General features: G+C 37.6%; 2 protein-coding genes across 2 annotated transcripts; both read left to right on the plus strand.

The window, feature by feature from the left end:
• Positions 1-277: 277 nt before the first annotated feature.
• LOC110788755 (ACT domain-containing protein ACR9) lies at positions 278-7,531 on the plus strand. Its single transcript, XM_021993398.2, has 6 exons — positions 278-624; positions 1,658-1,873; positions 1,960-2,065; positions 3,454-3,802; positions 6,567-6,851; positions 7,027-7,531. The coding sequence occupies exons 1-6, from the start codon at positions 471-473 to the stop codon at positions 7,171-7,173; spliced, it is 1,257 nt and encodes a 418-aa protein (XP_021849090.1). The 5' UTR covers positions 278-470; the 3' UTR covers positions 7,174-7,531.
• A 1,248-nt stretch (positions 7,532-8,779) lies between these two features.
• LOC110788756 (uncharacterized) lies at positions 8,780-23,752 on the plus strand. Its single transcript, XM_021993399.2, has 11 exons — positions 8,780-9,267; positions 9,647-9,731; positions 17,918-18,114; positions 19,739-19,821; positions 21,211-21,256; positions 21,358-21,414; positions 21,543-21,597; positions 21,681-21,781; positions 21,870-21,933; positions 22,034-22,167; positions 23,384-23,752. Exons 1-11 carry the CDS (start codon positions 9,190-9,192, stop codon positions 23,567-23,569), a joined length of 1,086 nt encoding a protein of 361 aa, XP_021849091.1. The 5' UTR covers positions 8,780-9,189; the 3' UTR covers positions 23,570-23,752.
• Positions 23,753-25,183: the final 1,431 nt, after the last annotated feature.

A 25,183-nucleotide genomic window follows, 5' to 3' on the forward strand; every position in this document is an offset into this window, starting at 1 on the left:
GTAATTCATCAGTTTTTTTAATTTTCTTTTACTTTTTCTGTTGTCTTTTTGAATTATTGCATTTCGGTTTTCTCTTCGCGCGAATTCTCCAGTCACCGTACAACAATGCAACTTGTAATTGAATCTTCCAATTCCAAAAAAAACATAAAAATAAAAAAATAAATAAAAGAGTGAATATACTAAACCAACAGATGAACCAGCAGCCAGATGGCACGTGGGTAAAGGATAGCTGACGTGGCATCCATTTACTTTTAAATTAAAAAAAACCTCACTCATTTTATGCCGCCTCAAGTTTCTCTCTTCATTTTACGTACCTCCTTTTTTTTAGTTCTCTCATAAAACCCAAACAGAATAAAAAAGCGAAAAATAGAGATACCTGAATATCCGGTAGGTGGAAACACTGTAAGCAAGCGGCGGAAGATCTGAAGGGAGATAATCGCCGTTAAGCTTGACGGAGTTTCTGAATTTCAATGGGGATTCCCAACGACGACGCCGTTTTGATTGAGAAAGGGAAAAAATCCGGTGACCCGTGGGTTATTACCGTTAATTGTCCTGATAAAACTGGGCTTGGTTTGGATATTTGCCGCACCATTCTCGATTTCGGCCTCTTCATTTCCAAAGGAGGTACCAATATATTTTCTTGCTAGTCCATTTCTTTTCTTCTTTTTATTTGGTTTCTTCCTCATGTAATTTTAAAGATGTTTTTGAGTTTAGCTGTTTTTATTATTTGCGTAATAATTTCACCTTGAAGCTTGGAAATATATGGTTTTGTTGATAATGTTAAGTCAATTAGATAAATTATGAGTTGAAGATGGTTATATGAGAGTTAGATTAGGAGTGATTATGTTAAAGTGAGGTGTCTAAAGATGTTGGATAGTTGATATCTTAATTCTTATGGATGTTTTGGTTGTTTTTTCATTGAATATTTGGATATGAATGTATAATTATGAACAAGTCTACACACCTAACATGGACCATGGTGAATTGAAGATGATTGTATGAGAGTTAGATTAGGAGTGGTTATGTTAAAATGAGGTGTCTAAAGATGTTTGGTAGTTGATATCTTAATTCTTATGGATGTTCTGGTTGTTTTTTCATTGAATATTTGGATATGGATGTATAATTATGAACAACACCTAACATGGTGGATTGGCTGGTGGCTACTGCACAACACATATGAATAAGTCGAAAATATTCTTATGAGTTAATGTGTGCTCGCCCAATCGGGTGGTGTTTATATTTTCTGGGAGTCTTTTCATCAATTTATTCCTTCCTAGTCACCTCACTCACCTGATAACTAGGTTAATAGTCGTCGTCTTTGGATACGCATACTGGACAAATGGTATTAGTGTTATAGGGGTAAGGCTGAGTAATAGCCGACTCATGATCCGGGGACCATTATATTACAGTTGATGTCCGACCCCTTATTATTTATCTTGCCTATGTGAAGGAGCTTATTTAGAGGCATTGTCTACATTAGGGATAAGGCTGAGTTGATACATAAGTGGTCCAGCTCTATGGTAGCCATTTTTCGATTACGTACCTTGTCTATGAATATAAGAAAAGAAGGTTTCTTGTTTCACATGCAGCAGAAACATTATCAGCTGATGGAAAATAGTGTAATATGTCTGATGTTTGCACTTGTCTTTTTTCCTAGACGTTTCAACGGATGGAAAGTGGTGCTATGTAGTGTTGTGGGTGGTCCCTCATTCTACAACTCATGCAGTTCGATGGGAAAACCTAAAAGAACGGCTTGTTTCTTTCTGTCCATCATGCACCTTGACGTTTTATTACACTCCACCACCACCATGCAAGTCCTCTCCCCTATACTTGTTGAAGTTTTGTTGCCTTGGTCGAAGAGGATTATTATATGGTAATAATTGAGTTGGTAATTCCCTTTTTTTTACTGAGAGTTTTGTGTACTCCTTCTATTGACACAACTCTTGTTTTTCTTTTTAGATGTTACCCATGTTCTCTGTGAGCTTGAGCTCTCTATTGAGAGGGTAAAAGTGACAACGACTCCAGATGATAGAGTCCTGGACCTCTTCTTTATCACTGATAACCTGTGAGTTAATATGATTCATCATTGTTTGAAATCCTTCAAGATTAACATAAAGCCTATGTATTGTTTTGTGCATCCATTCTGTTCTGGCTGTTGTCAAGCCTACAATTACCTGCTTTTAGGTTTTACGTTGGCTGTAAATCCACATTTAGAATCATGATCTAGATTTGTGTATAAATACAACAACAATGAGTCAACGACAAGAAAAACCAGCACCATTACTCGGTATGGATTCTGCCAACCGCAGTCTAGAAAACTCTGGATATATGCAATCTTAGTTCTAGGTAGTAGGTAGTCTAAACCAGTTATTGGCTATTTCTGAAATATCCAATGTGTTTTTTGACTTCTTAAAATGAAGTGGTGAAAACACAACTTTTGAAGTTAATTTTATTTCCTTTTAAAGTGTACTATTAAGGGAAATACTTTTGTTCGGAAGCTGTAGTAACAATCCAAAATACTAGGAGCAACAACAATGATTACCCTAATGAAGTTATGAGTGAAGAGTAGTAATATTAAGGATCTAGGTTTAAATGCTTTTGTTAATACTTCCCTTCCCAACCACTTTTTCTGTAATTTTTTTTGGCGGGAGGGGAATGCCTTTTTTCACGAATGATATGCTCGAGGATGTGAAAGCTAATGCATTTTTAAACCTCTTAGCGTTTGTAGCTTGCCGTCCCCCCACTCCCAGCCTAAAAGAAAGTAATCTTTTTTCAATCATATATTACAGTGGCTGCTGACTAGTTTGGTAATTCATAAAAAAATATTTGTAATTTTGTATTCTTGTTAGTTTTCTTTCCCTCTATTACAACAAGGTTTAATTTAAGTTAGATATTCGACATATACCCAAGAAATCCCCAAGGCCCCAATTATGGCAGTCCAGAACATAATATTAGAAAAGCTCAAAACTAAGGAATTATACCAAAATGTACCCAAGTACTACTACTCCATATCAATTATGTGAACAAAAGCTCATTAAATATTATCGGAGTTGGCATTTCCGGCAACATGAGGTCAGAGTCGTCAGACATTGAAATATTAGAAATTTAGAAGATAGAGTGAACATGTTGTAAAATATTACCTTTTTCTGGTAAATTAAACGTCTTACTTTATTCCATATCCAGTGATTTAGTGATTCCATCTTTGATGTCATTTAATGCATTAGTGTTCAGATAGTTGATCTGTGTACATAACTGAGTTGGGTATAATAGCTTTATGTTAAATTTTCCTTTTTCCAAAACTTAGATATCTCATCTTGTGCCTAGTCAGTGCAAACAAATTAAGCAACGGTACCAATGTGCCATGTAGAGGGCCTGGGGGTTCCATTGCCTATCATTCAGGCGCGACATTGCCGTCTGACAATTTTGTATGATCTGCTTTTATGTCTATGTCAGGGATCTTCTCCACACAAAAGAGAGACAAGGAGAAACTTATGAACAACTACGTGCTGTTTTAGGCGAAACTTGTATTAGCTGTGAACTTCAGTTAGCAGATTCATACCATGAGGCTCGTCAACGTACCTCATCCATCTCCCCTGCTGTTGCTGAAGAGCTTTTTGCATCTGAGTATTCTAAGGAGTGTCATATGCAAGCGCTTAGCCCAGATTTGACACAATTGAAAAAGGCTGTAGTCAACGTGGATAACTCTTTGAGTCCAAGTCATACCCTGCTTCAGATACATTGTGTTGACCACAAGGGTCTTCTGTATGATATCATGAGAACACTTAAAGACCATGATGTTAAGGTATACAATTTTTTTTTTGTCACATCAATCTACCTTTTAATGGTTACATACTTACATCTGTCCAACGACCTAAATGACAGAGATATGATTGTATGACAGTCTTCCACACTTCTTCCCTGACAGCCTGATTTAATGTTATTAACTGATTAGTACACCAAACACTACCTTGCTTGAGCTTTTGTAATTTAGTAAGCCTGTTTCGAGGAGATGAGGTGTTTTAGGCTGTGTATTGATCCCATGATTTCATTACGAATATCTGGTTCAAACTACTACAAATTCTTTGGTTGTTAATGTATTAATCCTTAGTCCTTAGCAAAATTATATACTTCCTATCCGGCTACCCTTAGGAAGAAGGCCCAAGCAAAAACCTGCAAATGGATTTGGAAGAAAGTCTGGCTAAAGAGTATAACCTATTGACTAGACTGGTGAAAAACCAGCAAGCTCTGAAAGGGATTCTAGATTTTGGCTTTACTGGGTTTAAATGTGGTACCTCTTTTCCAAGGAGTTCTCGGTTTCAAAATGTCCTACGTACTGTTGTAGTGTTGTGAATTTCATAGGGTGCAAGTTGTCCATTACAGATGTCCTAGGATTGATTTTTGTTCGCTAGCTAATTTATCTTATTGCTAGTGTCGTCATGGACATGACAACCACTTCGAGAGTCCTTGAGCTTTCTCCATGTTTCCAATGTGATTTTATGTTGGTGCTCTAAAGATATGACTGAATCTTTGAAGTAGGCTCGACCTTGTTATTTTCCCGTCCAGATGATAAACGTGGACCATACAATTTTGGCAGGCCGCCTTGAAAATTCTCAGAGTTCCTTGCATTTCTTGTGAGTCCACCTTTGTTTGGGACTGTCTCTTAGATTTTTACTATGATCCACATTATCAGGAATTTCCAAGATTGGGAATATTTTTCCCTTTCTCCACTTTTCCTAATATGTTCACCACAGAGTACTCTTCCCAATTCCCTAGATCCAGTCTGATTTGAATTTCCAATTTTCCATATTGGGTTTTTTCATCTCCAAACCCCCATAGGCCCATACCCTTACCTGAGAACTACCCCACACTTTCACAGACCATTATCTGCATAACCACAACCAAGGACTTCAGCATAATCTCACCCCTGCCAAAAGTGTCATTCTGCACTTGCCTCTATCAAGAGCCAAGACTCCTATCCTTTCCCCTGACCTGGATATGTTAAATCCTCGTTCTGCACCCACCATTGCCATCATATCCTTTTATCTGACAATAACTTGGTTCAATATGTTCATCTGCCCAAAGTGCCATCCACAGTCCACAGCCTTAGCATTAAGCACTATTGTGTAGATTGCCTCTTACCACTTGCAAGGTGAGGATCCATCCTTTCCAGCCAAATACTCCTGCTCCATCTTTTCAACCTTGCAAATATCACCATGGCCACCTCTACATATGCCTTGGAGGGAAAAAAAAAAATTTCGTTTCTGAAAATACGTATTTGCCATGAAACATTTCTCGCTACTGTAGTGGTGGTTGGCGTTGCTATTGGATATTGTGATTTGAATGTTCCTTGGTGGCCAACTCGAGCATCAAAGGTGAGTTCAGGGAGTAGTTTTGATTTTTGAGGCGGTAGTGATTGAGGGATGCTAAGGAAACGGCAATGTTGGTATAAGAAAGAAAGACAGCGAGGGAGTGTCAGAGTCATGGGGGCGAGGGGGTGAGGGGTGACGGGGTGGGGTGTGGCCGGGTGTTCATGACTCTGAGTGTGAAAGAGGAAATTTAGTGGTGGATGAGGAAGCAGTCAAGCAGGGGATTACAACAGTGTTACCGAGGGTGTTAGGACTTAGGATTCTATCTCGAGTTTCAATCAAACAATAAGGTTTTATTCTTCATTAGCAAACATATTAGGTAATTGTATGTTTTTTTTGATAAATTTCCTTTTTTTCCTCTTTCTCGATTAATTAAGATTCCCCTTTTGAGTCTACAACCCAGTTGGGCCTTTACTGTGCTTGATCTTGGCTATGGGAATCTAAGGATGCTGTTTGGAAGGGTTTAGAATTGCAATTTCCATAAACTTCTGTCATGAGTCTCATGACTTCTCATAAATGTTACTCTGTATGAAATGGCTCTTAGTATATTTGTTTTTATTAAAGATTTGTTTTTTAAAATTGGTTGTTGGGTCTCTGGAGATCTTGCCGTCGATTGGACACATCATGACGCATGAGGTTTTTTTTCCTATTGCTTCAGTTTTATGTTTGAATGGGTTTTCATCTCACACCCCTGGACGCAGAAAGTTTGGACATTGTCAGACTGTGATCGGTATTGGCTTCTATGATTGTCATGTTGCAAATCTTAACCTGTAGATTACAGTTTAAGAGGGTCCTGGAAGCAATGAGAGTTGAGATAGCCATCGCAGCCCATTACTCGTAGCCTTACAGGGTCCATGGGCTGCAATGCTGGTACCTATTCTAATTGCCAGTTCAGGCAATTTGTCCTGGTTGTAGCTCCTTGTGCTGTAGTGGATTGGAAGTTGAATGTGAAGTCAGGCGCCAATATATTATAGCCTTATAGAGTTGCGGGGAGCGATGTTAGTATCTCTAGTCTGTTAGATGGGTTGCCTCTTGTATTCCTCTACCCAGCAGAAAGGGGAAGGAAGAAAAATCAGATATTGCTATTGAGTGCACCATGGGGTTGGGTCAGAGGTCATTTGCTGTTTGCATATTTTTCTTTGTGAATTTCATGATTCTGAACGACTGCAAACTAATGCACTTGCAATATTCTCGATCCAGATTTCATATGGTCGAATCCCAGCAGTTCAAAAAGGACATCGTGACATAGATTTATTCCTTCAGCAGAAGGACGGAAAAAAGATGGTTGATCCGGAACGAGAAAATTTGTTATGTTCCTGTCTTAAGATGGAAATGCTTCACCCGTTGCGCGTACTCATAGCAAATCGTGGGCCTGACACTGAACTATTAGTTGCTAATCCAGTCGAGTTATCGGGACGGGGAAGACCTCGAGTTTTCCATGATGCTACTCTTGCTCTTAAAAAGCTTGGCATCTGCATTTTCTCGGTAAGAATACAGCATTCCGTGATTTTTTTTTTTTGTTCTTCAAGTTTCTTCATACCATGCTGCCGATTCGATACAAGGTTGTCTGCACTCTGCAATACTACTTCTCTTGGACATTTTTTTTTATCAGTGGGAAGTTTGTTGGTTTAAGTTGGTAATATTTTATGTTTAATTGCAGGCTGAGATAGGCAGGTATTCTGCTTCAGACCGGGAATGGGAAGTGTATCGTTTTCTTTTAGATGAGAACTGTGAATATCAATTGTTGACAAAAGATGCTAGGAATCAGATTGTAGACAGAGTCAGAAGATTGCTGATGGGTTGGTGATGAAGTTGAGCAGTTTTGGACACTTTTCACCCATGCGCTGTATTGTATCAGATTCTTGAGTTGATTCTGATGTATAGTGTATCCTATTCGTTTAAGCCTTAAGGGTGTTTGAATAACAGTAGAGGGAATGGAAAGAAAAAGGGGAAATAGGGAATGGCTTGGTATCAGATTTTAATATCCTCCCATTTTCTTTCTCATCGATCTCCAAATCAATATCCAAATGAATCTATAAGGATCCTCTTCCTTTCCCTTTAAGGATTCTCATCCAATCGCTTGTAAGTTGTAAGTGGTTCATATTTTCCAGTTTGGAGTAGAAAAAATAGAATGTACTTGCAGCTTAAGCTGTCTGCCTGCTTGATTGTGTGTGATACCTGCAATTCATAGTTTCCTAAATCCTAAGGCTTGCTGATTATGCTGTGTTGGTATACTTGACCATTCAGCAGTAAGGAGATGTGAGAAATTTAGTAGCCATTACGAGATTGACGAACAAACAAACTACTGTTTTCTTACCAATTTCGTCTGCTGAACAGTTTCAGACAGCTGCATCAGTAAATAAATTGAAAACATAAAGAAAGCAAGGCCAAGCTTATCATGACTTTAGTGGATCAAGAAGACATTGTGCGAAAGAAAAAAATTCTTACCTACCACAATAACAGAATTTATTTGGGACTCTTATAATATGTGAACTCATAGGGTGTGGATGATGATTTTGAAAGAAAATTCATGACAAAAATGATACTAAATCAACAACATTATGGGTATTTATAAGCAAATAATAAGCAATAACTAATTTTCAAACACAAAATCTAGCCGTTGAGCATTAGAATCGGTAGTTTTAAATTATGGTTATTTTGTGAATTTGGTGAATTATGAAACTAGGCAAACGGAATACTAACAACGCGTCATTAGTAAGGGTATTTTAGGTATTAAGTCATTTGTGAGGGGTATTTTATGTATTTCTGAAACTTGATAGGCGCTTATAAATTATGCTAAAACTCAGGAGTATTTTATGAAAATTCGTTGTTTCTATGCTATTTATATATAGAGTACTAAATTTGACCGTCAATATTTTTTATTACATATGAATAAAAACTACATACTTTGTAAAATCATACCATTAACAATTAAAAGGTCTTTACATATTAGTAATTCCTATTAAGAAAAAGTATGGTCAATATATCTATTAAGAGAGGGGAGAAGTATATCTTAGAGACAAAAAAAACATAATCCTTGTAAACTGATCATACACCCAAATTTAAAATCTCTTGTCCACCTCCTAAAAACCTACTCTTATGTTATCACAAATTATAAACGTAGAGGACAATTTGATTGTTAAGACTCATAATAATTTGTAGCAAACTTCTTAATGCATTTTGTCAATATGTCATCTAGTTTGTCAAAGACATTAGTGAAAATCGTGGGATCTTCATAGGATGGTAGGAGCACGTATGTAGCCCACTAATTATTCAGGCCCCACATACTAATCCCAATGGCCCACTTAATTGATATCAGATGGCCCAGTTTTCTCATTTTTCCATTACAGATCCACCTAACTTTCTTACTCTCTCTGCTGAGTATGCTCTTGTTATTTTATCCAAAAAAAACAAATTCCACGTATTCATTTTCCATTTTTCCGCGTCCTCGTGTCATCTTCCCCCCTCTCTCTCCCTTCTTCTTCCTGTCACTGTTCTACATCATCCACTTTCCAGAAATTAAACATTCAATTAAAGCTTCTCGGTTGCGCCATCCCTACAACCTCTTTTCGAATACATAACCTTATTCAATAATTGATGCAAATTCAGTTCCAATTCTCGACATTGCAGTTTCTCTCTCATAGAAAACAGTTATTGCAAGTCAATAACACATTCATACCGTTTTGGATCATCAATTTGAGCTAATCGCATTCTATCGGCGGAGGTTCGAATCTCATTAGCGTCGAAAAGTTAGAGATTTGAAGAGTTTGAATTTGTTAATTTTGGCGTGGTTTTGGATCCGGATGCTTTTATTGCCAGAAAAATGCAGCAGATTTCGGAGACCCGAAGCCGCGCTTATCTCACCGCTCTTTCTCAAGAAATTCAGAAGAAGCTTCAACGAGTGAGCTTACTTTCTTCTAATTCTGATTTTTTTTTTTTTTTTTTAAAGTTTTATGTGAAGTATTATTTTTGGTTCATTTTGATTGAGACTAACTATAAAATATTAGAATTTTAGATTTCAAGTTTAGTGAATATTGATTTGTATTCTTGCTGAAATTTTACTTTGACTACGAAATTATTGTTTAATCATCATGTACTTTGGTGAGTATGCGATTGTTCTTTCACTTGATTTAGGTTCGACTAATATCTTGTTTCGACTGATGACTTGCTGCATGTACGGTTTTTAATCAATTTGAAGTTGTATTGGTTGTTTCTAGTTGTTTTGGTGAATTAATAAGATTCAATTTTGATATTTATCTGTTTATGTTGTTGTTTAACAGGCAGAAGTGAGTCCTTCGCTGCAGCGAAATTTGTTGCAGGAGTTATTTGCTGATATAGCGTTGGGAGTTGATGATCGTGCCAAAGGTTTATCTCTCTTTTCTTCTCTAATCGTTATTTTTTAATTTATTTTGGGAGTAGAAGCTGGTTGACATTGTGGTGAAAGTGTATGTCCTGTGATGGCTATGAAGAAATCTAATTACGCATTCGATTCATAAACGCTTTGCTGTTGTTTGTTTGCTTAGTAGTTTTGGGAAATTGGTGATGCCACCGTGTGCGGCTAAACTAAAGCTAATGTTGTGTGTCAAATCTATTTGTTGGCAACTACACCAATAACAAGTCGCTTTGAGCCTTTGATTATGTAATCGTGGATACGGAAAGTTCTTTGCTTAATTTATGTGAGGTCCAGCTGAAGGCTATAATCTTTCGGCGGTTTGGTGATGATTGATAACTTGTCTAACTGTAGATGGTTGTTTTGACATGAATATGTGAGCTGCTACAAAAGTAGTTTTCATAGATTGTGAGATCAAGTTGCCCCTTGCATAGTTGCATTGTCTTTGTTTTCTGTTTGTTCCTGTTCTGAAATTTTATCTAGGGGATATCTAAAATGTTGCAACTTTGTTGTTTATGTATTCGCTTATCACTTCTGCAAACTTGGCAGCTGTCCATCTTACTTTCATCTGTAGAATGCAGAAACAATCAAGCCAAAGTTGACTATATATAAAGGTTTTATTTTTTAAGAGAGCTCTGCATCCCCTTCTTATTTGCACTCCATCCAATTATTGCAAACTTGCAATGATACAAACCCTAAGAGAAGTAGTATTATGGATAGAAGACATTGAAATTAGTAACTTTAGGTTATATGTAAAAACCAAAGGTTATTTGTAGGAAGCGATACATGTGACTGAATCAGACTTAATGGATCACTATTAAGATTACTGTGAGAGTGCTTACGATGTTTTTGATAGTTAAGGAGGTTCCCGCTCCACATGTTTCCATTGAGTTATCCAACCAGTCTTCTTAAAGATTCTATTAGAGGGAGTTACGGTGTCTAGAATATCCCTGGGAGCTTTATGTGAGTTGCAGGCTATTCTTTCCATCCCTCAAAGGAGATTTCTTTGTTTTTAGGCGTCTTGGGGGTATAACTCTTGCCTTCGCCAGCACCCCCCTGTGCCGGGTTCAGTTTCAATAGTGATACCAGAGGCCAATAGTCAAGCCCACTGATCTTCCTCTTATTCCTGTCATTCTTGAGATTTGCCATTATCTTTTGCTCTTCCCTACAGTTTTGTTAGATCTGGGGCCTTGTTCATTATGGAGTTATGGACCCAATATGACAAAGTTCATAAGCTGAGGATTCTTATCTTCATTGTATCAAACTTTTTAAGATAATCCCTGAAGTCCTTGACGTCCTTCGTTGAAGCAATATAATGTTGGGTTTAGGGACATATATGATATGAGAGGTCATTCGGCAATTCAGAGGCCTCCTTCCATTCACATGTTTGGCATTGACACTCTGAGAATTAAGGCATTTGGAGTTTTGTGGGGTTCATTTCAAGTTTGATATCACATATGGTTCATATGGTCGTTATGGTCCTTATGGAACATGGTGACATTTGAATGCTCGTGGAAATTGTACTTGTTCACTTGACCTTCCACAGTTCTATCAGTATCCCTTAGGGGTCTTCCAGTTAGATTTTTAGCTTTTCTCAACACCGAATGAACTGTGTTGGTTGTTGTCCGTGTTTACATGGAAGTATTAAGAAACCCGCAAAGCATTTCCCTTTTCTTATTTTCGTTTTTTAATCATCTCTTAGAAGGATGTTCCGTGCATGAATTTAGCCTTTCTATTGAGCTTTAGAAGGGTGAAAGAAGCCATTTCAGATAGATGTCATTTTAGCAAAGATCTGCTATCTTTCTCTTCAAGTGTTTACAAGAAATTCTTGATCAATGTCCTCAATACGCATATGTTGTTGTCTGTGTTTACATGGAAGTATTAGGAAGCTCGTGAAGCTTTTCCCTTTTCTGATATCCTTCATTTAATTTTCCCTTAGAAGGATGTTCCGTGCATGAATTTTAGCCTCTCTACTGAGCTTTTGAGGGGCGACAGAGGGTCATTTCAGATAGGTGTTATTTATGGAAAATATGGCTGTGATCCTTCTGGCTTTTGCCGGCACACAAGAGTATCGTGTATGCAGGCGTCATCTGTCGTGTATGCTACGACAGATGATCGTTGGGAAACTTTGTAAGTCTTTTGTTAGCTCCCTCGGAATGATTCTCTGAGCTCGAGTGCCGTCAGAATGGGATCTCAATAATATATATGGCCCAACCTCATGAATTGTCTAGAGTTCAGACATTAATTACGGACCCTGCTGTTTGCTAGCTTGGGGCGCCACTTGGGAGTTGGGGACATTTGGTATGTTTGCAAGACTTTACTCCGTTGTCCATCAAAGTCTCCTGCCTCCTGGTCTTGATTTTTGAATCATATGCGATAGTAAAGGCCATTGAGCGGTCCTAGAAAGTTTCCCTCATTGGTTTCCCTGCGTCCCTGTTATGTTTTTTTCTCTAGCAACTATCTAAAAGGGTCTCTCAGGGGCTACACTAGGCACACTGTTTAATGTGGCCCAATTAAGATGGCAATCGTAGACTTTGGAACCCAAAAAGGTTCTTTTTCAGGCGTTACCAAGTACCAAGTGTTTTCAAGACTTTTACAGCTACCTTGAACATTATAATTTTTGGCCTTCCCCAGTGGTTTTATAGGAAGCCATACAACAGTAATATTTCTCTTTTGTGTTTCTACAATTTACATTCGAAAGGTCTTCTCGAGTGTGATTTATATTGCTTTTAAGACGGGCTTCTTGTGTGACATGCGTGTAATGTATGTTCTGGTTGGCCAATAGCCCAATATGAATCCTTGAAGGTGCTACTGTGCTGTATGTTTTCTAGTCCTAGAGGTCCTTTCATCTCCAGTGCCTTTTCAGCTAATGTCCCTGTCAGTTGAATTTTAGCTTACATCGGTGCCAAATAGAATGCAGTTTCATGTCACATGTATTTTTCTACGCAAAATTGTTAATATAATTCACTGCTTAACTTCATGATGCTTCTCTCAAGTCCAATGTAGTTTTGTCGTAGGACCCAAAAGTTTCCCTTAGTGTAGGCTTTGAAGAGCCATCTTAGGCTTTGGGACATTGATGGTTCAGAAGGCTGTTGTATCTCCAAGACTTATCACCAGTCTTACATATTCTTTTTGGTGTTTGTCAGTGTTGAACCTTTTGGTGGGTCTAGTGCCTTTGTCCATCCTAGCCAATATTATTTGTAGTGCCTTTGTCCATCCTAAGCAATAGTGGTTTTAGTTCATCTTATCTTTCAATTCTCTGGAGGGCATCCAAGCATGAGTTAATAGAACTTGAAAAGAGTCATTTTGTGCTCATTTGGATTAGATAATTAATCAAGGTCAAACGATTTTGTGGTACATGGCATGTTGGTGCTTAATTCTGAGCTCATGTTTCTCAATTGCTAAAAAATACGGAATAGTCCCTGAATAGGGCTTGCATATAATTCACAATATATATTCACTCAGTTTACAGTGGAACGTTACGTAAACAAGATGTGTACATATTATATTATGTACTATCTATATTTAAGACCTTACTTTTTTTGCCCTTATTGTCCCTCCGCCGACATGGAAATTATCCTAAAGTATTAAATACACATTGGCGATTGAGAAAAATGAGGAATCATAATTAATGGAAAAATTAACAACAATAATCTCAACTATAGGTGGTCTTTTCATTTAATCCCAACTAATGTTAATCTAAAACACTCTAACACGACTTGTGACCTTAAGAACTGGTATATTTATTTTTTTGTTTCAAGTCATTGTTTGCTCACTCTCTCTCCTTTTCTCTCTCGAACGAAAAGCATCAACATCAATGTCTTCTTTCCCCCCCCCCCTCTCTCGCACCAACCCCATGTCCGTCCCCACTCCAACCAGCGCCACCTTAGTTTAACCCCCAATCCCCCATCAATCCTGGCAACTCTCTCTCCTTCCACTTTCGTCCTCTTTTCTCCACGCCTCCTTGGTCTGCCACTTTCACCATTAACTTTTATCATCTTTCTTCCCTAAGCACCACCATAATCAGCCACCCCTGCGAACACACGACCTCCTCCCGACCCACTTCCCAACACCCCAGACTCCAGCTACAACCCCAAACAACCCCAACTACAACCTCATCGACACTTCCTATGACTTTCTCTCTCCTTCCCCACGGGTGTTTCTCTCCTCTTCTTTCACTATGGGGGCATTTGAGCTAGCCAAGGAAGAATCGTGGACAATGAGAATATGAAGGGTTTGGGGTTGTTTGAAGGAAAAGGATAAAAGTTTGTTGAAATTGGAAGGAAGTGTTGAAGGGGCTGTGATTGAGGAGAGAGATTAGAATGAGGAGGAGGTGCACCGCCACTATCGCGGCGGAGTCGCCTGATTTTTTCCGCTACTAGCATTAGGCGAGGGAGAAAGGGAGGGAATGCCGCCTGAGTTTTGCCATTGATGATGAGAGGCGAGAAAGAGAGAGACGTGAGTGATGGAGGGGCAAGGATGTGGTTGGGCTGGGAAATAATAAAAGAATAAATTAAGTAAATGCAAGCCAATCGCAAAGCTAACACATCGCCTCTTTTTCCTATTCAACAGGTCATTAAGAATCTAAGTCTATTTTGAGAAGGGTGACATAATACTTCGGATTATTCTAGGTTAAACTATCTCCCTCCGTTTCTGAATACTCACAACACTTGCCTTTTTCGGCCGTTTTTGAATACTTGCAACACTTCCTGTTTAGTCATGAGGCCGCTAATTATTTATTGTCTCTCTTCACTAACGCTTCTTGCATCAACTATTTGTGGTTTCTCTCTTACTAACCCCACTTAGCACCAATTATTTATTATTTCTCATACATCATCATTATCATTACCCCATTGCCTCAAAGAGGCTCCGGCAAGAAGCGGGGTAAGGGGGAGTCGGATGTACGCAACCTTACCCCTGCAATTGCAGAGAGGTTGTTTCCAATTGACCCAAAAGCGATAACGGGACGACAACGGGACGACCATCTTCTACTTCATTAACTAGCACATTAATTTATTCATTTCCATCTACTGACAAATATTCCTAAAACTATGTGCAAACTCAAGTATTGCGGTAATTCTGAAACGGAGGGAGTATTAGGGAGTAAAACGAGAAGACCACTGATAGTTGAGATTATTGATTTATTTTCATATTTTATCTCTTTGTATGAATAAGTGCGATCTAAAATTTACTCCCTCCGTGGCTAAAGGATTGGATTGCCCCATTGCCATTTTTTGGGTCAAAATCTCATTAGCCTATAAGTAATAATATAGTCATGTGGGGCCTTGTTAGATTTGTTTCAATATATATTTTCGGAATATTAACTTTTTATAATTTTTACGCCTGTAGAAGTAGAGTTAGTTACGTTTTAAGTCGTATCTCGGAAACCGTGAAAAGTCAAATGGGGCAATCTTTTAGGGACGGAGTGAGTAGGTTGAAAATTTATGTTTTGGACAGCCAAATCTAGAAATTGAACACTTTTTTGGAAATCTTTAACTCATAAGAAGTACAAAGTTGGGTTAAAAAATGGCGGGGGGTGGTGATGGGTTGCTGAGAGTTATTTGAAAAGATGAAATTAAGACTTAGATGATTTTGAATATTTTAATATGGAGTAGAAAGTACCCAGACGACCTAAGAAAAGCATTTTAAGGGATAGTGTGAAAAAATCTTTAGAGAAAGGGTGCAATGAGCTAATGACCAAACAACATGCGGCTCAATTAGATCATATTGACGATGTGGCCACGGGTAGGAATTTGTGGTCTTCTAGGATCCGTAGAGTTCCTATATGATTGGTCCCTTGTTGTAGCATTAACTTGTGTTATTTTCTATACTTTTCCTTAGTTTGCACCTGGCCACTTTTCCGTCAAACTAATGATTATTAGTGTTTATTACTGTTGTTTTTGTGGAATTGTGGTTATTGTTGTCATTGTCAGTAAAACTGGTCTAGCAGATTACTAATGTTACTACTCTCGGCTCTCTCCACCGGACCCACCACCATGTTTCACTGTGTTATTTTGTTTCAATTAAGAAATTGTGTTGTCATTTTGAAATGTTTTTTCAAAAAGTCTTTTACTAATGACATCTCTATGGGTTTTATAATGACAAGGGAATTGTTACGCTTCTAAATCTTTCTAACCCTGCCTGTGGTGGGTTTTATAGTGGGGAGATGTTGCTTCTGAAGCCAGGAGTAAGCAATACCAAAAGTTTTTCTTTGGTTTCTGTTCGGATTTTCCCCTTGTATGTAGAGATGCCTTTACAAGGTTAGTTACGGCCTCCACAGTGGGCTTGGAAAATGACTTGTTGTACATGGTGTTACTGGTGGTTTGAATCGGTGGTATTAAGAGTTTTGGGTGGTTGCTTTAAGCTGGGACTATTTTTCTAAACATTTTGCAGAGGTATATTGCATCCACCTACATCCTGGCATCATGAGCTTTGATCTTTGGTGATATTAGAAAGGGAAGTTTCATAAATGCTACTTTATCTTATCCAACTTTTACATTACATTAATAAGTGGGAATATATTGTAACAATTACTTTACATCAGGTTATACCCTTTAAAATGAGTTTTTAATAAATTTGGTGACTTGCTAACTCTCTATTTTGCGTGAGCTTATTTCTAATCAAAGCCAATTGAGCGTTTTCTGCTTTTTGTTCTTTTAGAAGTGGACAACTAATCACATACAAAAATGTAAGGGAATTAGGAAGAAAGGAATTTAGGTGAGCTCTGGAGTTAACCTGGGTTCCACTTAGGCTAAAGAGCCGCCAAGGTGTTCCAAAATGGTTGTAACAATCTTATTGAAATTTACAGTGGCTGTAACCTCTACAACAGTTTCTCGGAGGCCATTTCAGATGCTATTCATATATGACTTAGGTGTCCTTTAAGAATCATTTCTGTAGTGTTGGTTCTTGCGAGACGATTATTGACTTGTTGTTAAATTACTTAAATGCAAGCAATTCCTAGAGGCTATTTGGATGATGGATGCTTCCCTCCAGGTATTTTTAAGACATCAATGCAAAAATCGTCTATGGTTGCCATTAATCTATGTTGTGTTTGGTGTCATGCATGATATTGCAGCGGCTTCTCTCTCGTCCCTGTTTAGCTTTGCGTTTGTTAGATACAGATTTTGAGATCGTTTTTCAAGAACCATTCTGGATCCAGTGTAAAATACTGTTAGGAAGGCCGTAATGGGCCTCTTAAGTGACATAGGAAGTTCCTTCTCTCAAGTGTGTCAAGACTTCATCTCTGAAAGCTACAATTTGTTATTTTTGCCTCTTGCATCCACCAGAAGTCTTCGATCTAATGTCATATACATATATTGTCAGAGGTGGCAGTATCTGGTCTTCCCTTGAGGTGTCGTTCTGTCTGCATACAGTTTTATCTCTGGCTCCCAAGGGTCTACTGGACATATGTTACCTTTAGATTGAATTTTCGGAGCCATTCCTGGGTTCTGTACTCCTTTGTCGTTATGGCCCTAGTGTCCCATATGAGCCCAGGATTTACTAAGACTTTTTGGAACCTGAGATTCTTCCTTGTAAGGGTCTCTGTTAGATCACCTGGTTGCGAGTTTATTTTTTGTCACCAAGCTTTTATTTTACTTTTTATTTTATAATTTAATTGAACTTTTCTTCTCTGTATCTTTGACGTTGGCTACTACTCTGTGTTTCTTTATGCAAGTGTGTGCATCTGTCTTTCCTCATGGATTCTATTTTTGCTTTCGACACTCATTTTTTCTCCTTGCGTTCTGTGTTCCGGTCAGAATTTCTTGAATAATTAGATTAGCCTATATACCGAGCTTCACTTGATGGGATAGTATTGATACTTAAAAGTACACAGTTTTCATGGGTGCTTCTTGTACATATGTTGGTGTGGTTGTGGTTGTGGTTGTACTTATGAGTTGTGACTTTTAAATTAGCAATTAATGCATGTCTCTCTTTTTTCGTAAGTATTTTGTCCAATTGGTTATGTTGGTTTCATTTACTAAATGATCAGTTCTTGCATATTGTAGTCTGTACAATGAAGTGATTATTCATTGCAGTCAGTACATACTGTGTTGCAGACCTATATTAGCTTACTAGACTCTTTCATTTGCTGCCTCCAGGAGTTGTTTACCTTGTTATCCTAGTCTTACAATCTAATTTTCTGCATTGGGACTGAAAACAGATATAATTCTCAGCAGGGGTGCAGAAACAATAGCTCCTGTAGAAGAGGGCTTAGACGATCACATATGCTTCTACGATGTGCTTTCTGGCCATTTTATCCAGGTTCCGGAGGATGGACAACCTATTCTTGACTTGATTGTGAAGCTATGGAGCCAGTCATTTGCATCTCATATATTTGCGCTGCTCTTCCACAAATGGGTATGTGAACATTTGTGATTTTTACCATTTGTCAATATGCTGATGGTGTTAGACTGTCAGTCTCTGTTTTGTTCAACTGAGTTTGACTGAAATTAACTTATCTGAACTTTCTGAACTTATCTAAACTTAACTGAACTTTTTTGAACTTATCTAAACTTATCTTTACTGATAACAGTTTAATTGTGAGTGTAAATTGTTTGAGAAAACTTTTTTTTGCTGAACTGAATTCATCTGAACTTATTTTTGCTGAAGTAAGTCGAAATAAGTTGAAACAAACAAACCCAACGGTGTGTATAAGGTTCTTGCTACCAGGTTCATGCTATCAGTTTACTAAGGTGATTCTTATGGAGGAGAACTCAACCTTCAGGATTGAGGGAAACACGGGATAGGAACCATCCAATAAGATTTACTTGATGAAGTACAAGTTCTGTCTCCTCGTTTTTTGTTTTGGTTTGTTTGGACTTTGGAGGTTATGCCCTAATGAAGCAAATCAGTGGTAAAATTGTGTAGTCTGTATTTGGTTTCTTATCTGCCAAGACACTCGTTGATACTCAATTTCTAGGTACTTCACTTTTGTGTACTGGTTGCTGACTTGCGGGTAAAGTAGTATGTCTAGAAGCTGTTCTAGTTTTGGGTTTCATATTTTTTTTCATTGGGAAGGTAATTTTTTCTTTATTCTGAAATTGTGTACCCAAAGGACACTTGATTAGGATTGTGGACTATGCACTTTATGTAGCAAGTCTGTAGCCTCTAATTTTCTTTTTACTATTTAGGTTTTGTGGAGTAAGGCTGCCTATACTAGGATACTAGGTGGTGGTTTTTGTATGGAACAGATCCTTTTGAGTTAAAGGTGCACTGAGGGAGGAGGCTTTCTACAGGACAACCAGCAGAAGGCTGGAAACTAGGCTTTAGGGCCCAACATAACCACTTCAGTAAACCCATTACCCTGACCATGAGGTTGTTGATTCTCAAACATTGATGTCATCGGATTTAAACTATACAATTGTATAGAGATAAGTGGCGTTCCATAGTCATGGCCTTCATGGGTTTCGTTTTATTCCTTTTTGGCGGAAGGGGCGGGTCAGGATGAGTGGTTTTTAAAAGGATTGTAGATTTACAGAACTGTCCTCATGCTATCTGTGAGGATAAATGAATATACAGTAATTGGACAGTATCTCCTTGTGATTTAAGATTAGTCTGTCTTGATTTGCATTTTATTCTGGTTTCTGATTTATGGAGTATGTTAACTCCAAAGGCACTCACATCAGTTGATGTGGTTGAACTCAACCAATGAGAATGGCAAACTTTTGGATGTATTCTCCAGTACTTTGCTTAACCGTTTGCAATAATAGTATATTGTATCATGTGAACCAGGTTTGTTTTTGTGTATTACTTTATTTGTAATTGCAGGTAGTTGCAACTGCTACTCTTTTCATGTGTTCACTAGATCGGGGGAGTGACAGAGTTGGATAACCTGATTTCTATTCCCGTATTTGAACCCTTAACCTTGTGTATGGAGGAGAGAAATCCCAAGCTCTAACCTTTGGAGCAAACATGTTTTTTTGCCTAGAACGTATTATGTTATTATCTGCGGTTGAGCATTCTTTTTCTGTCTATTTTGTAGTTTTTTGAAGTTGAAATTAAGGACTCTGAGAAGCTTCTACGTTACTCATCTGCTCTGGTTCAAGGTTCTGCAAATGTTATTTGGTATGTGATCTTCCAATATTAAGCACTAGTTTTACATGTACACGATACATGCTAAGATATACTCCGTATAAAACATAATTATGTTATGTAGAAAAAATTATGGGCAAAGTTTCTCTAAAGAAAAATAGACATCAAACTAATCGGGGGATGAGTTATTATTATGTTTGTTTGATTGAGTTTTGTTTAAAAATAAATAAATCAAAGTAGATTAATTTGTGACTATCAAAATGTGGCATAATAAAATACTCGAAAGAAATAAACAAGTTACGTCAATTTTTTTTTTTAAATTATTACTATTATTTAATAGGAAATTGTCGATTGATTCCGTAATAACTTCATCCAAATTTTGGTTCATATTGATTTTATAATAGGTTATATTTGGTAGTATTCTGTATTAGATTTAACATGTTCTTTTTTTAACTTTCAAAGATTTGGTATCGTAGTAAGGAGTTGATTTTTCTGTTTGTTTACATATTAGAAATTGAAACCAATGATGGGTTGGCCTATGTCTTGGCCTAGCCGTTAAGATTGTCGTGGGATTGTGTACAATAAGTGGTTCAAACCCCCCCTCCCCGTTGTAATTTGTGTTGTCCTTGTGGCTCATTCGCAAATCACAACAACAAAAAACCATACTTCCTCAGTTTTTAATCATTGCACCATTTAATGTTTCACGTTTGCCAATGCAAAACATTATTCATTACTATCCCTTATTATGCATTAGTTAAAATTATAAAAGTTGATGTTTTGAAAAGATATATCGAGACAAATCTATCAAGATCCACATGACTATATAATTCCTTATGTATAAATCAGAAAAATTGATAAGAGAGTGTGAATAGTGAGAATTGCAAATGGTGCAATAATAAAAAAAACAAAGGAAGTATTCGAAATTGAATGAGATATTTAATATATGTCAATGCCGTATTGATTTAACTTGCCATTTTTTTTGACTTCTTGCCGGTTGTGATTAATTATTTGATTGATTGATTACTTTATGCCTTGTTATTCTATTTCACAATTAATTTTAATATAGTTTGCAAGTAGTAGGGGCGTTTTAGACTATTCTATAGAGTGACACCAAAAAATCATTTAAGATGATGACCTCAGGAGTTCCCTTATCGAATAGAGGAGTTCCATTATAGAATAAAGATGCTCTGATCACGGTTTCAATGATTTAACAGATTACTCCCTAGTCTTTAAGTGACTGGCTGACTAACTCACCCTCTGTTGTCAGTACAAGGGTTTGTCTCTCTGTGATATCATTGTGTGGGATTCGTGTGTTGTACTCTTTCCCAAGTATTTGTGCTTATTGGCTTATTGCTTGCTTAAGAGATTTTATTCTTTTATGTTGGCTTCTCCACACTTAGAGAATGCATTTTTGCTGTTTAGGATGGACATCCAGACCAACACTAGACGTTTCCAATCCCTCTTTCATGTAAGTTCCCTACACCGTTGATTTGATTATTTCTATAATTCTCTTGGATGTTGGTAGTCTGTATTGCCTGGTCAGATTTTTGACTTAGCTTCCACATTCAGTATCTTCTTGAGGATGTCGCATTGGATCAGACACGGGTAACCAAGCTTGTGCTACAGGTTAGACGGCCTTTAATCACACATCTAGATTCTCTCCTTTAAGCATGCATTGACCAGTTTAGCTGGTTCTGTGGATGATCTGAATTGTCTGGCATCTCTTGATCATGCTTTTTTCTACCATTTGTCAGGCTCAGCGAGATTTGTTTCTTCTATTGTCGAGATTTATTTTCTTTTATAATGCGGGTGGGTCTTTTAGTTGATGCAGTTCTTGTGTTTATCGAAGCACATTATTTTTCCATTAATGCTTTAGTTTTTCCTTCCTGCAGTTGATAAGCTTGGTGACTTTCTGAATAACTTTCCTACTTTTCCAAATTCTTTCTTGGTTGGTGGTCCTGCAGACATTTTTGTCATTGAGCTCACAGATCAGGTAAGTGATGAATGGGACACAATTTATATGCCTTGAGACTTGATTGGCACTAATTTCAGGCAATATTTTTACTTAATTTACTACACAGCTTCAGAAGTTGAAGGTGGAGCCTGTTTTGCTGCATTACTTGTCACAGATTAAGGTTCTTCAAGGTGATTGATCTAGGTGTTCATGATTCATATTTTACATGTCTGGGTGTGTTCAATCGAGTTTTATATCTTTTGAATTTCTGACAATTAACTAATGCTTTAGGTTTGGAGCTCAGGATGACTACTAGTACACGGCTGAAGACTTGCTTGTACAGCTTTACTTCTCCTGGAGGTCCGATGTATCCTACAAGAGCTGTTCGCCATTCAGCTTGGGATGCTTTGGATGCACTTTTTCCTGTGAGTAATAATGTCTTGAAATATGTAAAGCAATATGCCTATAATAGATTTGTTTGAACTTGTGCTTCTTTAATTTGTCAAGCATCTAGCTGAACTATATCCTGCGGTTTTTCAAAGTTAGCCTCTCTAATAGGTTTTTGGACTGTGTACCTCTGAACATCTCCAGACCTAATCTTGCACTTTTAATGGGATTATACAAGATATTTTTCTGGTTTTCTAGCTAAGTAGATGGCTGAAAGAGCCTGTGTTACTATCCAGAACTTATTTTGGCTGTTGTTTTTTCTGTCTTGTTGGTTGGAAGTTCTGTAATGTATTCTGCATGTGTCTGTGTGCATGTGCAATCTCTGTGTGTTTCTTTGGAAGGCAGATAACGTCTGACGGAAGCCTTCAGTTGGTTCAGAGGCAGTAAACTCTAATTTGAGTGAATTTTTGCACTGGGGAGGGGCCTTGCGGGCAGATCGTGCTGTTGTTAGCCTCAATGTCTTATTGTAATATGATTGTTGTCTTGGGAGTGCCACATTGCAACATTACTGTGATAGTTGTCAGCTTTGGGAAAAACCTTGAAAATATGGCACGATGGTGTCCTTAACATAGAAACAAAATTGGGAGCACCGAGCATTGCTCTCTCTTTTTCAAAAAAAATATTGGCCTGAGGTTAGCTGTGACTGACTTTATGCGTAGGATAGGAGGATGCTAGACCCCCAGGACCAAGATGTGTGGATTAATCACATTGTGGAGAGATTTTTATGAACTTTGGGCCTCAACACTAGAATTCCCTGACACCAGGTCTATCTTAACACAATGGAAGATTGGAAGGAGCTGCACAGATGACCTGTACACTAGCAATTTCTGTAGACGATGTCAGTGGACCTGTTTTTTTTTTTTTTTTATAATAGTTGTGAGTGGAACTTATCCAGCTTGGAAGCTGTATTGTTGATCCTGAGTTTTTTTAGCAGTTATGAAAGAAAATCAGAACTTATATAAACTTTTCTATATTTGTGTGAACTTATTTTCTCTTAAATGAGTCAAAATAAGTTACAACCTAAAAGACTGTAAGAGTGAAATTTAGAACAGGGTGGTTTTGGTGAAACAACATTCACACTGTTCCATGAATGTCTCCGTGTACATACTTCAATAAGCGTTTTATGCTCGTTGTCTTGGTAGTTCTCTGTTGAAGTCGTTGGCTCTGTAATGACAAAGTCATCTTCACGTACAGGTTGGGCAATATCCTCGGCATCTCATCAGTCTGTTCTTCCGGCTATTGTATCCGTGGTACTGGCCATCTTCCTGTTGGCATTTTGTAATTTCTTGCATAAAAGCTTTGTTTTATTCTTTGATAGGTTTGGTTGTCTCAAGCTGGGAGGTGTTTAGAGGACGTGAGGTGTCCAAGAGAGACATGTAATGTTCCAAAACACTGGAATGAACCTGTTTGAGCCAATCTCTCTTTTTCCCCCTTCTTGTGACTTTTTGATGTTTTAATTGATTTTTCGCATGTATCTTTGTAAATTCTCAGTGCGTGTTATGGAGATGTTAGATACGTCAGTTGTGTTTGCTTTAATAATAAAATATAAAATAATATAGAGTAGTCACTGTTTAATTAATATCTTTTTCAAATTTAATCGTCATCCATTCTGTTTACGTTTGTCCTAATTTAATCGTCATATTTTCTTTTATGGTATAGACTTACCAATCTATATTATTAAAGCAGAGTGGTGGTTAATGAGAGGTGAACAAACCCCTAATACTCGCTTCTCATCTATGCCACATCATATACTCATTCAAAAGGAAAACAATCAATTCACAACTTCAATAATGCACCAATCAAGCAATAAAAAAAAAAAAGGAGAATTCAAACCAACAATAAAAGGAAAATAACCATTGACAAAAAGGAAATAGAAAATAAATCAGCTAACACCCGAGTAATCATACCAAACGAATTAATATAATCATTCTGATAAGTGTATTTCAAGTTAGATTTAAAATGAATTATACCAAGAACATTTTTCCTTAAACATCTACGTACAACATTTTATTTATCTATCATCATTTAAAACGTCAAATCAATTTCAAAAATTAAGATCAAAAAGTTCAAGAACGGATAAGTCGCACATGAAGAAAGAGTATGATGATTGTGCGCCACATATGAAGAAAGAACATGATGATTATGCGAAAGACTATCATTCAAAGTTTTCCAATGCTCATCCCTTAACCATTAGAGCTAGACTGGGGGTTTGAACACGCATCATGGCCTACCCAACCTTGTAAGCCAATCCATCATGGCTCACCCTTTTCAATATTCAATTTTTCCTAACTCAATTTCAAAACCTTTTGCATCCGACCTTAGCATCATCAATTGCATTGCACATTTCACACACTTCACAGCTACAACCTTATCACCGCCCTTCGTCTAGGACCCTTGCATGGAATCCTAAATTCGAAATCGAGTAAGCGCACATCAATTCAAGATTCAAGGTCTCATTTAGTCATGTCTTGCTGGGGATTCTATCACACCTAACGGCGTCGGAGGAGCACTATTTGGTCAGATACATCAAGCATCTTTCAAATCAAAGCAATTCAATTTCAAAGCATTCTAAGTGTTAAAATCACATGAGCCAAAGATCTCCAAGTTCAAGTGGCAACTCAGCGCATCCTTTCCTTATTGTATAAAAGCGACCGCGTATCGGGTTTTACTCCCATCAAATGTCTTGGTCTTAGATGCATTAGCGCGCACATTCAATGTTCAATGTTCGATTCGATGTCAGTCAAAAAGCATTTCAAAAATCATGCTTGAGTCAAGTTCAAGTCCTAGATCGGCATCTTAAGTCGAGTCAGCATTTGCATAAGCAAGAGTCGAATATACTTTGACTTGCGCTTTTTCTATGCCAGAAAACCTCAGTCAAAGTGGGGGCTTATAGTCAGATAGCATGTCTCCAAAAAATAGGGCAAATTTTTTCTGGAAAATTCTTTTCATTTCACATGCATACATTTAGCCTCAAATTTAAATTCACACACAACA

Source organism: Spinacia oleracea, chromosome 6 (genome assembly GCF_020520425.1).
Source record: "Spinacia oleracea cultivar Varoflay chromosome 6, BTI_SOV_V1, whole genome shotgun sequence".
Classification (NCBI taxonomy): domain Eukaryota; kingdom Viridiplantae; phylum Streptophyta; class Magnoliopsida; order Caryophyllales; family Amaranthaceae; genus Spinacia; species Spinacia oleracea.